We start from the raw sequence: 14,032 nt of genomic DNA, 5'->3' as shown, positions 1-14,032 counted from the left end.
AATCCACATCATCCCTGACCATCAGCACAGGCTGGCTGTGTCTGGAGGGACTTGTTGTTTGGGGGACCAAAAGTTTGGAAAGGCTAATCTAAGGAATATAAAGCAGTACTTCAGCTAATTATTATTTTTGGGTTCTGGACTTGGTGTGCATTGCTTCAGTTCTGAAGCACACAATTAACATTTCTCTTCTCCTTACCTCCCACTCCCCAATTTCATGCTTTGCAATTGTTTTTACATTCCCGATTTGCTAGAGCAAAACAACGAACAGAAAGTATTTGCCTTCCCTTTAAAAAGGAAATACTCTGAGCATGTGCAGGTTTTGCATTTTAAACTCACTTTGATCATAGTAGCATCATGACTCTAGAAATAAAATGGAGTTTTCTCCTGCTGTCTTGATGCAAAACTATTTACTTGAAAATAAGCACTGTTTCGTTGTTGAAAAGTTTGACATTTTTTCAAAGCAAAAAACAGTAAAGTGTACATTGTAGCTGTGTATGTTTCCAGCTGGCTTCTGCTGACTATAAAACACTTTCAAAAATAAAAAGAGATGTAGGATGTTGTGGTGACCAGCATCAGCCCCAGTGAGCCTCACCATGTCCCTCAATCCACTTGCTAATGACAAACCCACTTGCTACTGCTTTTATCATTTGCTGCTCTCTGAGGGGGATCCCTGAGCTTTGGGGTCCTATATCCCAGCCCCACAGTTGTAGGCAAAGCTACAAAACTCAAATTTTATTCAGGAATTCTGCTTAAGCTATACACCCAAGCTTTATTAGCCAAGTTTAGGAATTGCTCAGCAGCTTTGCTCCAAGTCTCAAGAACCTTTCTTGTACGTTGTTAGTTCAGGGACTGCATGGTACTCTGAACATTCTTCATCAGCTTTTGCACGCTTCCTTTTTCAATTGAAAGTAGGAGTAAATTTTTGAGTGGGGAACAGTCAACTTTGGCTCATCCATCAGAAACTAAAACAATTTCCACATGAATCTCAGAGTACAGTCCCAGTAAATCTTTTAAGAGTGAACTAAGGAACTGGTCATAACTGAAGCAAGATTTGCAATTTAAACTCCATTTACACTTAAATAATCTGAGCACGTTGTTCTCTTTCCTCCTCAATACAGAAAGTTTCTCATTTGCGTCTTCAATCAAACCTTGAAGTGAATGAACATTTGATCTGAAATGAGTTTTATTCCATTCACCACATTCTTATGTGTGCAAGGCTAAATCAGACTGACTAGATATGCATATTATCAATGTGCACTGTCTGGAAAACTTTACAAATGAAATATCCAGATGTGCAGATTAGTAGAAGAGCTTAACTGGGATGGTTGCTTTAAAGAATCATCTGCAGCATCTGAACACCTCTGTGATAATTAAGCAATATGTTTGCACAAAACCCATTGTGCAAACCTGAAATACATGCATTTTTTTTTTAGTTTTAATAGACCAATATTTTGAAAGGATCAAAGTCTCTCATCTGAAACTGTTTGCAAATTCCATATTTAGTCAGATATTTGAAAATAAAACTCTCTGGTTGAGAAGGTCAGTGTGCTACATGCAGCACAGCGTGTCCTGCTGTTGATGGTTTAAATCTTCTGGGTCACCAGACGTCTGGCTGAACAAACTCTGGATTAGCCTGTTAAAGCTATGAACCTGAAGAATTCTTTCATAGACAGCTTTGTAACTTGCTTTTATTTATGCAGTTATAGATAATATTGGTGAAAAGTTTACACTGTTTTTGGAAACTGAAGCCCTTTGTGACAGAGCCTGGATTTGAAATAATTTAATTGTAAATCTAGTTATTCTGGTAGCTGCAGACTAATCCTCAGAAGACTTTTGCTCATGCTCCAAAGAAACAATATAAACTGATAATTATTGTCCAGAGACTCTGCAAGTCCTAAGACTTCAGCCCTGGATGGCTGAACGCCAGATGGATTTTCAGGTTTCAAGTTATATTAATAGCTTGCATATTTTCTCTTTAACAGCAATATGCTTTGTTTTCTTGGTTCTCTGCTGGGGAAATTGTGAACAACAACCTTTCCAATTATAGAACTGGAAGAGCGATTGGATATCATATTGTCACACACGCCTTGCTCAGTTCGGGCTGTACCAGGCTATGCCAGCCCTGTTACACTTTCTATCAGCTCTCACTATTAGGAGAAATGCCCTAACAGCCAAAATCTGTCATTTTTGTATGTGACAGGCCTTCAGATATTTGAAGGCAAGCTATCATGTGAGGTCTTCCCTTCATTTTCTCTTCTTCATGATAAACATAAGCAACTCTTTCAATAGTTCCTTGTACAAATTGATTTCCAGACTTGTTTCCTACTGTTCCCTCCCCTCTGTGCACACTCTAGTACAGGGGGCAAGGGGACCTGCATGATTCAAAGGGAGGTAGAATTCTGTATCAGGGACATCTGGAAATGAGTGGAACTGTTCAGAGGGGTTAGGACTGCATAGGGGAGGAATAGAGGGCAGGGTGGGGATGGATAGGAGGTGCAGCATTGTGTAGAGGAGGTGAGACGGTGTAGAATGATCAGGGCTGTATAGAGGAAGGGAGACTGTGTACAGGATGGAATGGATAGAGGGGGTGGGGTGTCATGGCAAATGAGGTTATACTGGTAGCACAGTGTCTTGTTGGACTGGATTTTGGAGGTATGCTTTTTTATGTGTGGTTCCATTTTTTATTTTTTATTTTTTGCCTATTCAAACCCCCATACCATCCTGGTCCCTTTCCTCTGGGCACACTCCAGGTTTTCAATGGCTTCCTTGAAATGTGGTATTCAGAAGTGGACATAGTACTCCAGATGTGGCCTGATCACCAAAGAATATGGTCCAAATGTTATTTCTCGTGATCAGAGTCATTAATCCATATTAACCCAAATATGTGTTTCAGTGCTTTTCTTTGGCTCGTACAAGTGAACAGTAATAATAATAATAAAAACTGGATAATGGACAGTCAGATAATATGTTTTTGATACTTCTGCCATAAATTTATACACGTTTTAGGAGTAGGGCAGGTTCCACCAGTCTGGCCTTCTCTGTGCTGATTCTTAACTATGCTGGTGCAATATGGGCAGAGTTGAGCAAACTAATAGTATCTACAGAACTCTGTATACATATACATTGCCTTTTGGTAAGGCTCTGCGTATAAAGTTATCCAAGGTTTCACCAGTATCCCAAAGTCAATTATGCAAATTTTACTCAGTTTTATTAAAAAACAACAACAGCAAACAATTATTTAAACTCCATAGCAGTGTGAGTGGTGGGATGGAACCACGCTTCTGACACTGGAATTGCTGCTGCTTACCAATTTGGGGCAGGGCACCAGTGATGTTCCCTCACACCATCCTCAATCACGTAAGCCAAAGTGATGCTGGTGTTGAGAGGGCAGCTCTGTGGCTCCATCCCATCACATCAGCTGCAAATATATTGACATTTCCTGTTTGTTTTCCTGTGTGGTATATTTGACTGGAAATGCAAACCAGCCACCAACAGAAATGGACCTGATGGGGCATGGCAGTGGTAATAAATAACATTTCCTGCAAGTATATTAAAGAAGCAGAGTTTGGATTTGATATCAAAGTGTTAGCCACTTTGGATATCAAAGTGTTAGCCACTTTGGATATCAAAGTGTTAGCCACTTTGAGACTCCCTCGGATATCCCCCGAGGGAGTCTCAAAGTGGCTAACAATCTCCCTTTCCCTTCCTCCCCCACAACAAACAGTCTGTGAGGTGAGTGAGGCTGAGAGACTTCAGAGAAGTGTGACTAGCCCAAGGTCACCCAGCAGCTGAATGTGGAGGAGCGGAGACGCGAACCCAGTTCACCAGATTATGAGACTACCAGATTACTCTTAACCACTACACCATGCTGGCTTCAACCAGTGATTCAACCACACTACTCTGTGATTCAGCTGCACTTTTTAATGTTTTGATATGAGAAAAAATCAGCTGAGGGAAGTTGTGACATTCATTAAAGCAAGGAGTGATAATAGAAACTTCTATTGGAGCCCAAAGGGAAAGTGTTAATTATAGAAACATAGACACTCATTCTAAGTCAAGCCATTGGTCCATGTAGATCTGTAATTTCTGATACTTGGTTTCTTGCTCATTCTACTTTTCTGTTTGCAAAATTTATAAAATACGAATAATTTTATTCTTGTGGAAATCATTTGGTCACAATACAGTGTGAATTAATGTTGTTATTCTTTCTAGACTGGAATAAGCGTATTGAGTACAAGCCTGGTTCTGGGAGTATACCGCTATTTCCTAGCATTCACCTGGAAACTTGTGATGGACCTGTTTCTTCTATTCACACCACCATTGAATTGCAGACTAACTACATTGGAAAAGGCTGTGATCGTGAGACATACTCTGAAAAGTCCTTGCAAAAATTATGCGGTATACCTTTAGCATTTTCATGAATTTACTTGGCATTGCTATTTTGAACATTTTGATATTTACCCTGGGGTTGCTTTCCAGGTCATTGAGCACTCTGCCCTCTTATGTCTCCTTTTCCTGCCACTTCCGGGTCACTGTGATGTGTGCATGTATGATTGTGCAACAATTGGACAAGCACAAATCAGTTGTTGCCTGTGTTACAGACTCCCTGATACGTATACTTATGGGCTCAAAAGTGCAAGCTTGGCATTATCTCTAAGTTGAAGCAGGCAGAGTCAGAAGAACTCCTGCTTTCTCTATCTCCACTTCTGCTTTAATATGCAGTAAGATCTTCATCTCCAAATGTCAATTGAGGCTAAGGGATTCCTCTGCAAATAGCCCAAGGAGAAGTAACAGGCTGCTAGCTGTTATGCTATGCAACCTCTATGCAAGCAGGAAATGCAGAATTGTGCCCCTTGTTTTTCTCTCCCACTTCATTACTTTAGCAGCTCATATATTTATATCAATGAACTTGGGGAAGGGCAGTAATAAACCTCTGAACCCCTCTTTTTACAAAATCTGAAAAATTAAATAAGTTATTCTAGCCTGATGATCCTGCTTAATTTGCATTTTGCCAAATGTGCAAGCATTAATAAAAGTGAAAGCAACTTTTCACAGAGTAATATTTAGGACAAATCAACATTAAACACACGCACACACACACACACAGAGAGAGAGAGAGAGAGAGAGAGAGAGTGTTTGGTGATGTGCACAGTCTTGCTTATTGCAACTGAAGAAATAAAATTCTTTTTATTTCTTAAAAAAATTGTTTTCACTGGGTAGAACTCTAGGCAATTTTGCAATGTTTATTATAGATTATGCCATCTGGGTAAGCTGAGCTTGAAGCCTTCCAGTAGGTAACATCTGTGTATTAGGGAGCACAAGCTGGTATATTACGCACAGTTAGCGCTTATAAAATAAATGCTGTCTTTGTACACGCTTAAAAATGTATGTAGTCTTATTTGTTGATGCTGTTAATTGAAATGGCATGCAAATGAGGGAATTAAGTTCATTAAAAATTTACCCAACCTTTAAATATAAACCTAGGGTGGAAAACCTTCCAGAAAATTCAGTGGAGCGCATGTTTTGCATGTAGATGCTCCTAGGTCCAATCTCTGGTGTCTCCAAGTCAGGCTAGGAAAGATTCCTGCCTGGAAAGCCACTGCTAGTCAACCCTGACATTACAAAGCTAAATTGCCTGACTTGGCATACGGCAGCTTCCTAATATTTCAGAACAGTGATACAGTTCTACAGCTACTTCAATTAATTCTTTGGATATGCATTTTGGATGCTAATATCCCACACTTGGGACCCTGGCAACAAAGCTGAGAAGGGGGTCTTGCCATCTGGGCAAACCAGGACCTCCATACACACTGCCTGGGCTTGTGCCCTGCAGAGGTCACTTTGGTGCTGCTAATGCAGTGGTTTGATTTCATCCTTGAAGGCGCACTCCATTGTCTCCCAACAGATGGATGCCAGCAGCCAATCTGAATATCATTCTAAGCCATAGTTAAACTTCTTCTTCTTCTTCTTCTTCTTCTTCTTCTTCTTCTTCTTCTTCTTCTTCTTCTTCTTCTTCTTCTTCTCCACTCCTCCTCCTCCTCCTCCTCCTCCTCTTCCTCTTCCTCTTCCTCCTCTCCCTTTACCATAAGGTCCTAGTCAGGTCATAACAATTTAAAATTAAACATTCAAAACAAATTGCAATCAGAATAATAGAATGGGTTCTAAATTATTGTTTAGATGTAAACATGGTGTGTGCTAATGCACACTGCCGAAATTGCGGGTGCTTCACTCCCCTTCTGCTGCTGCCACACTGCTGGGGAACAAGTCATAGTCTGGCTTAGCATTATGTCCAAACCCCAAAATAAGTCACAGGTGGTAAGCAAAGAACAAACCTTGGTTTTAGCACTCATTGACTTTTTATGAGAGGATGAGAATGCAAAATGATGCAGAAATGTGGCAGAGTGGATTTAAGATTGGAGTAAAGTGAGAAACTGATGGAAGTCAGTCTCTGAAGATGCAAAGGGCATCAATTCCTGCCCAGAGATTAAGGAATTTGGAGCTTGAAAACCTATATTTCCCCAAGTAACTGAAGCATCTTTGCCACCTGTAATCCCCTTCCCTGAAGCAAGGGTCTTTTGTTTACATTTTGGGGGGAAGCCAGAAGGGGCTAACAGGGAAGAATACGAATTCCATTTCAAGCTGGACCCAGTAGGAAAACTTTGCATTTGAATTATTTAGTGAAAATCTGACACCATTAAAATAAAAAAACATTAACACCTGCACAGTATTCAGCTGGTACCTTGACTATTCTTATGTTTGCACATAAGATATATCTGTGAGTTCCACAGTTGGCTTGCTTTTGAAATATGTGAAAATAAACCGTTAGTCAGATAATGTTGCATGGTGGCAAACAATTAACCCTGAGGAATACTGCTTTTCCATTATAAACACAACTACACAAACCAATTGCTACTGGTTAAATATTCTGTGCTTGCCACTGCAAGTCTTCAAACACTAGAAATAATTATTTTGAAGAAATACTGGGCAACCAGTAAACATTTTGTGGTTTATTTACTTTTTCATTCAATGAAGGTATAGTAAATGAGAAGTGAGGAAAGAACTCTAAAGAATAGCAGCACGTCTGCCCAGGCCCATCACAGCTTATATGACTGTAAGCATCCTTTTCCACAACAGTAATCTTAGCCCTGGATATATTTGCTTCAGGGCTCCATACATAGCACAGTGTGAATATGCTTGTATTCCATGAGTACCTTTGTTCACCTCCACACATTGGTACTTCCAGCTGAACTCTGTCTCAATTATTCCCAACCACACTAGTGGGCGATTGTTAATAAGATGTATCCACACTGTGTGGTGTTGTCTTCTCCCCTCAGGGAGAGAAAGGTTCTGAAGGGCTTCATGCACGGTCACCATTCTCTAAACTGGAACAGAGTGATGGCCTGCATATTAAGAGGATGAACACCTTGTTGACATGGGCAGAAGTCCTCTTTACGCATTTGTCCCTAGTATATGTGAACTTACCATATGAAGCTGCATTGTAAGGAGTCTAACTATTGGTCCATGTAGCTCACTGTGGCTCCCCAGATGTTGTTGGACTTCAACTCCCATCAGCCCCATCCAGCATGGCAAATGGTCAGGAATTATGGGAGCAGTGGCCCAGCAACATCTGAAGGGCTATAGGTTCCCCACCTCTGCACCTCTGCTCAATAGTCTAGTAGCATGGAAAGATTTATGTTTATTTCATGTTTGGGTGTTTTTTCAGCACTTGAAAACAAAGGCAGCATTAGCAATAAATGAGAGGGATTAAGTGTGTCAGAATGTCTCCTACAGTGAATACAGCTGAACAGCTTTCTCATTAGTGTCTCATCAGACTGTTCATTATATATCATCTGCAGGGGCGTCATCAGGTGCCATTGACTTGTTACCAACTCCCAGTGCAGCAACTAACTGGACAGCTGGTCTTCTGATAGACAGCAATGACATGATTTTTAAATTCGAAGGGAAGCAAGGAGCCAAAATCCCTGATGGAATAGTACCAAAGAATCTAACAGATCAGTTTACCATCACCATGTGGATGAAACATGGCCCAAGTCCAGGATTAAGAGCAGAGAAAGAAACTATTCTGTGCAATTCAGATAAGACAGGTGAGTCAGCTTTATTTAAAACTGCATTTTCTTCACCCTTCTCCATGGCTTGACATGCTGAATAGAAGTGCATATTGAAAAATGTTTTATATTCAGTCATGAAAGTTGGCCTCAGGGTACTTATGATATTGAAAAAGTGGACTTTAGAATAAGACAGGTAAAGTGTAAACACACTTTGATTTCAGTAAATAATACAACCAAGCTAAATAATAAAAACCGTTAAAGTTTTTATCCTATTAATATATCTTTCTTTTAGAAATGAATCGGCACCACTATGCACTATATGTGCACAATTGTCGCCTTGTGTTCCTGTTGCGGAAAGATTTTGACCAAGCTGATACCTTTCGACCTGCAGAATTCCACTGGAAGCTCGACCAGGTACTTAGTTTATTTTTTATTGCAGTAGTTCCTAAATTTCATCCAGTCACTGTAGTGGATAGAGTGAAGAACCACTAACAGACACAAAAACTAAACTAGTTACAGATAGACATTGGATTCTTATCTCATTATACACGACAAAGCCATTTTTCACCTTCTCACCCCTTGCTTTTTCCTGTAAGACCTATTGCAGTTGTTAAGAGTCGTCAACAGGCTCATCACAGCTATCTGCCAATCACCCATTCCCACCACCCTTCTGAGTAATACCCCTCCCCACCTTCTCACTATATAGAAGGGTCTGGTAACTTCTGTTTCAGAGTATCTGAAGAAGTGTGCATGCACACGAAAGCTCATACCAAGAACTAACTTAGTTGGTCTTTAAGGTGCTACTGGAAGGATTTTTTTTTTGTAAAAACTAAACTATTATTTGAGTACAGAAAATTTCTGTTGCACGTACAATCTTGCCACTGTTATCCACGCCAAGTAGAGAGAGTTATTGCTGACATCCAAGCTAGATTACAGCAACATATTTTATGTGGGATTGGCCTTGAAGAACATCTGGAAACAATGACTAGTAACAATCCTTCATACAGCAAGGTGATAGATTTTCTGACTTCTGCTCTTGTTGCTGCCGATATTGATGGACACAAAGCAATGAAAAAGGAAGGAAAGGGATAAGGCAGAGAAGGCTTTGGACCAGGCATATAGAATAGACATACAAAAAGGAACCGAATCAATATTGGGGCTAACTGACATGGGACAGGATCCACAGCTCTCTTACACCTTCCCCATCTCTCTCTCCTTATGGCCAATTGGTTAGAACACTGTTTGAAAGATAGAAAGCTGGACTTTTTGAGAAAGGCCTGTGTGTTTGTGTCTGTGTCTGTGAGACACACACACACACATGGGCAGGAGGGAGGGAGGGTTAATCAGGCCCTAATAGGCTCTTCTGTCGCTATGGGCAGCCCCACAGTTGGCTGATAGATTTTCAGACTGATTGCCTCCTGACTGCCACTGAATTTCATAGGACAGATTAACACTGAGGAAAGCGACATTAAGTGACAGTGCTAAATTGTACTTGTGGATATTAATAAACAAAGTAGCTTTATCCTAAAACAATATAGCAAAACAAATACACACTAAAGCAAATTTTATGTGTGAAAGAGAACAATCCAAGGGCCCAGGCAGTTCTTCCGTCATACATTTGCTCCCCCTGCCCATAAAGAAGGAGGTCTGCTATATCATCATCATTTTTTATTTCTATGCTGCCTTTCCACAGTTAAAAACAATGCTCAAGGCGGCTTACAACATGACAAGATTTACATAATTACAAAAGTCATAAACAATAAATAAACCACATAAAAACACACACAACCAAATGGAAAACAATTTCCACATAAATCCACATAAACACACACTATGGTTCATGGGAAGCCATTAAAGGGTCCACAGAATTTCATTCTTAACAGCACTAAACTTACAGCTAGTACAAATTTTCTCCATTTTATATTTTTATTCCTAATTATTCTAGAAAATATGTGCATATGTATTAACACAGCAGTTTACTGGAAAATTTATACAAACAGGCCTACGATGTTAGCACAAAGTGGGAATGAGGAGAGTAGCTTTATCAGATATGGAAGAGCTTTCATCTCTAAATTAAATTTTATTCAGTTTTTATGCCAATAGGAATTTTAATTGTTTGGTGCTTTTGAAGCTCAGACAATTTAACTTGATGTCTTTCTCCCTGAGTTGATGTGCAGCTTATGACACAAACCACATTTATAAGATACACAGAAGATTAGAAAGCTCCTTGTTTATACCCTATACAACAAGTAAGAAAGAAATTGGTAGATGAATCATGGTAATCCTGCAATAGAGAGAAAATCATTTCAGACATAAATCAGACACACCAGCATCCAAAGACTTCACAGCACCTTATCTTTTAGATCCATAATACGTTTTCTAACCTAGATTATGTACTGTTCTTTATTAGTCTTCAAATCCCCTTTTCATCCATTTCTGCGGAATTGTCTTGTTTACCGCAGTATTGCAGAAACACAAACGGTTATTATAGTGGTGCTGACAATTTTAGTTGATGCTTATTGTTACATTTATATTTTAAAAGGATGTGGTGTCTTAAATTGTTGTAAATGGTAACTGGGATAGATGCATGCTAAAAATGTAATAAGGCAAATAAAAGATAGATGCATGATTTACTCAAATATTAGTGACGCTGGGTGTTTTGCCATTTTAAAACAAAAAAGAAGGCTGGATTTAAACAAGATTATGTCCTCTTCATTGATCTATGAAGCTAATTCATCTAGGCATGTTTAAATTATAACATGACAGAAGACAGACATGCTGCAGTTATGGTTCATGATAATCAGTGCTTTCAGGTACTTTCACTGTCAATGTGATAAAAAGGTTTCATTATTTAAAGCTCTAATTAAACCATCCATATTTCCAGGAATGCAACAGTGAGCACAGTGGCATCTGCATATTGTTATTCTCTCAGCATAATCCTCGCAAGACTGTAGCATCTATGTGTGCTGCTAAGTGGTCCCCTTTCTTTTGTTTTGCTTATCCTTAGACATCAAAGGAAGGTATCTGTTTCGGCCCTGACACTTGTCAGCAATGAGGGAGTTTGGGAATAATAGACCACAGGTGTATATTTCTCAAACTTTATTGACCGATATTGTCCTCTTGTACGTATAGATTGTCTGGAAGAGATACTATTCTTAAATGAATAATACTGTTTAACCAGGCTGGCTGTAAGACAGTAAACAGAGGCTGCTTTTGTACTGAAATCAGTCATTGTTTGTTTTAATCTTCACAAAGTGGAGAAGGAGAGAGAACTCCATTGTTTCTTGAGACCTTCGGAAGCCAACAACAACAACTCTTCCATTGTGTATGCTGTAGACCAGCCTGTTGTACCATAATACACTTGTCTTATTTATTATTATTATTATTATTATTATTTGAATTTATATACAGCCCAAACCTGGAGGTCTCAGGGTGGTTCACAGAACAAAATCAAAATATAAAACAACAACCCAATAACCCCCTATACAGTGGTACCTCTAGTTACGGACTTGATCTGTTCTGGGGTGCCGTTCGCACCCCGAAAAGTCGGTAACTAGAGCGCCGCTTCTGCGCATGCACACAGCATGATAGAGCACTTCTGCACATGTGCGAAGCATGCAGAATGCTTTTGTGCACACACACACACACACAACGAAACCCAGAAGTATACATTTCCGGGTTTGCCACATTCACAAGCCAAAAAGACTCAACATGAGCCTAACGCAACACAAGGTATGCCTGTATTCCCATATTCAGGTGAGCCCATTTTTTCCTCAAAACTCCTGAGCACCAATACTAATCAGAGCACTAAAACCTTTATGAAATGCCATAATGTTGCCTTTTAACCCAATAAAAAGGTAAAGGTACCCCTGCCCGTACGGGCCAGTCTTGACAGACTCTAGGGTTGTGCGCCCATCTCACTTAAGAGGCCGAGGGCCAGCGCTGTCCGGAGACACTTCCAGGTCACGTGGCCAGCGTGACAAAGCTGCATCTGGTGAGCCAGCGCAGCACACGGAAACGCCGTTTACCTTCCCACCAGTAAGCGGTCCCTATTTATCTACTTGCATCCGGGGGTGCTTTCGAACTGCTAGGTTGGCAGGCGCTGGGACCGAACGACGGGAGCGCACCCCGCTGCGGGGATTCGAACCGCCGACCTTTTGATCAGCAAGCCCTAGGTGCTGAGGCTTTTACCCACAGCGCCACCCGCGTCCCACAGCGCCACAATGGTAATAACCAAACATTCAATCTTAATTTCTTTGTTGTAATTTTATATCCTTAGTACACTCCATTTATTTAGGAAAGTAACATGAAAATGACTTTTTAAAAAGAAAAGAAAGGGTTTGAGATAAGTAATTAAGCTGATTTCACATTACAATGAAATCATGCTGACAATTTTGCCGTTCTCTTAATTTAACTTAAACGATGGCAGGAATATCAAATTCAGGTTAGCAATGCTGGTATGTGTTAGCTGGGTTTTCAGTTGCTATATACATGATGCTTGAAGGGTTGGTGGAGTCTTATCCTATTTGATGCCATTATAGCTTCACTTTGATAACTGACTGCCCTAGAGAATTGCCTTTTGGCTGATAAATTCTCAGCTGCAGTTTTTGGTATGACAGATGTAGCGTGAATGTAATTTCCCACCCTGAGTGCATTCTGTCTTCACACCCTTCAGATACTTTTAGTCATCCTTGAGAAGCATGCAGGAGAGGCCCCATAATGTGTTAGTCCATTCTAGATGTGCTCTCTCTGTAATGTCAGAAGGAGGTTTCTAGCTTTTCTGCAAATGGATAAATAGTGTAAAACAACTTATGGAATATCAACGTTCAAAACATACTGGCATGATAATGAGATTTCTCTGTGTGATCACTTTTGAAACACAAGCCACTTGTTTTAATGTAGTTTGATGGGAGACAGTGCACATCTTTTAATGGAAAATCAAAAGTAGGGATAGGTTGTCTTTTTTTGCTCTGTTTTGTAACAGTTTGATAGAATACCTTTGGAAATATTCCACTCTGCTGGCTTCTGCTAATCAGATGAGGATTTCTTTTAAAGTCCATTTTACTTACACACACACACACACACGCACGTATGTATTTACATGTTCCAACATGTGATTTCCGTTATGTGTCTCTTTCCTTCAGCATTTGTTATAATTCTTTTAAGCGGATACCAGAATGATCCCGTGCCAATGATGTGGTGAATGAGCATTTATTTTACAGAAAGCTGTAATTAACAAAATTTGCTGTCTGTTGAAAATGGCAATTTCACACACACAGGGGGAAGTATGTGTCCAGAGTGTGATCCTGTGTAGCCATCCATTGTGGGTGTTGTTGTTTTTTTGGCTGCAGAGTATACTGCACCTGAACCAGGAGCCTGAGCTCAGTAGAACGTATCATATACAGTCCCTGAAAATTGAATGTACATAATTTTGGCGTAGAAATAGGAATGTTTTCTTGGCAGCCGCATTTCAGAAGCACATTTGAAAGTTGTATCCATGTGGTGCTGTTCTTCTGATAGCATGAATTCATGTTCTGCCAAAGAAGATGGTTTATTATTAGTAGCATTAGTAGTATTAGTATTAGTATTATTATTTGGACAATGCAAATGGCACACTGATTATTTTCCTTGATAGGCAGAGTGAGAAAACCAACCAAGGAACAAAGAGCAAAGGAAAAGCAAAAGGCAGAGAGCCTCCTCATTAAAGCAATGGACAGACTCCTGCAATGGCCAGTATGTAGCATCTTCTGTGTTCTTGGTCTATGCTGAGGTTCATGAGAGTTTCCAAGAGACTATGTGACTAGATATCAGTGCTCCTTTCACAGGTGACTGACCTTGAAGCCCTGCCAGGAGCTTCTTGTGACTAAGTGATAGATAAGAAATTAGCCACCTTATCAGCAGGTGTCAGAACACAAGGTAAGAAATGTGTCTGGCTAATAATTAAAGGATCCCAGACACCCAAA

General features: G+C 40.0%; 1 protein-coding gene across 1 annotated transcript in view; it reads left to right on the top strand.

Moving 5' to 3' along the window:
- The window catches only part of CLSTN2 (calsyntenin 2), a 339,273-nt gene that overhangs the window by 266,618 nt on the left and 58,623 nt on the right, over positions 1–14,032 (top strand). Inside the window, exons 6-8 of the mRNA XM_081910366.1 lie at positions 4,213–4,398; positions 7,857–8,105; positions 8,362–8,483. Of these exons, the coding sequence (XP_081766492.1) occupies positions 4,213–4,398; positions 7,857–8,105; positions 8,362–8,483 (557 nt within the window). The remainder of the gene's footprint in view (positions 1–4,212; positions 4,399–7,856; positions 8,106–8,361; positions 8,484–14,032) is intronic.

This window comes from Podarcis melisellensis (genome assembly GCF_964234715.1).
Source record: "Podarcis melisellensis genome assembly, chromosome: 5".
Lineage (NCBI taxonomy): Eukaryota > Metazoa > Chordata > Lepidosauria > Squamata > Lacertidae > Podarcis > Podarcis melisellensis.
This window is presented reverse-complemented; position numbering and strand designations above follow the sequence as displayed.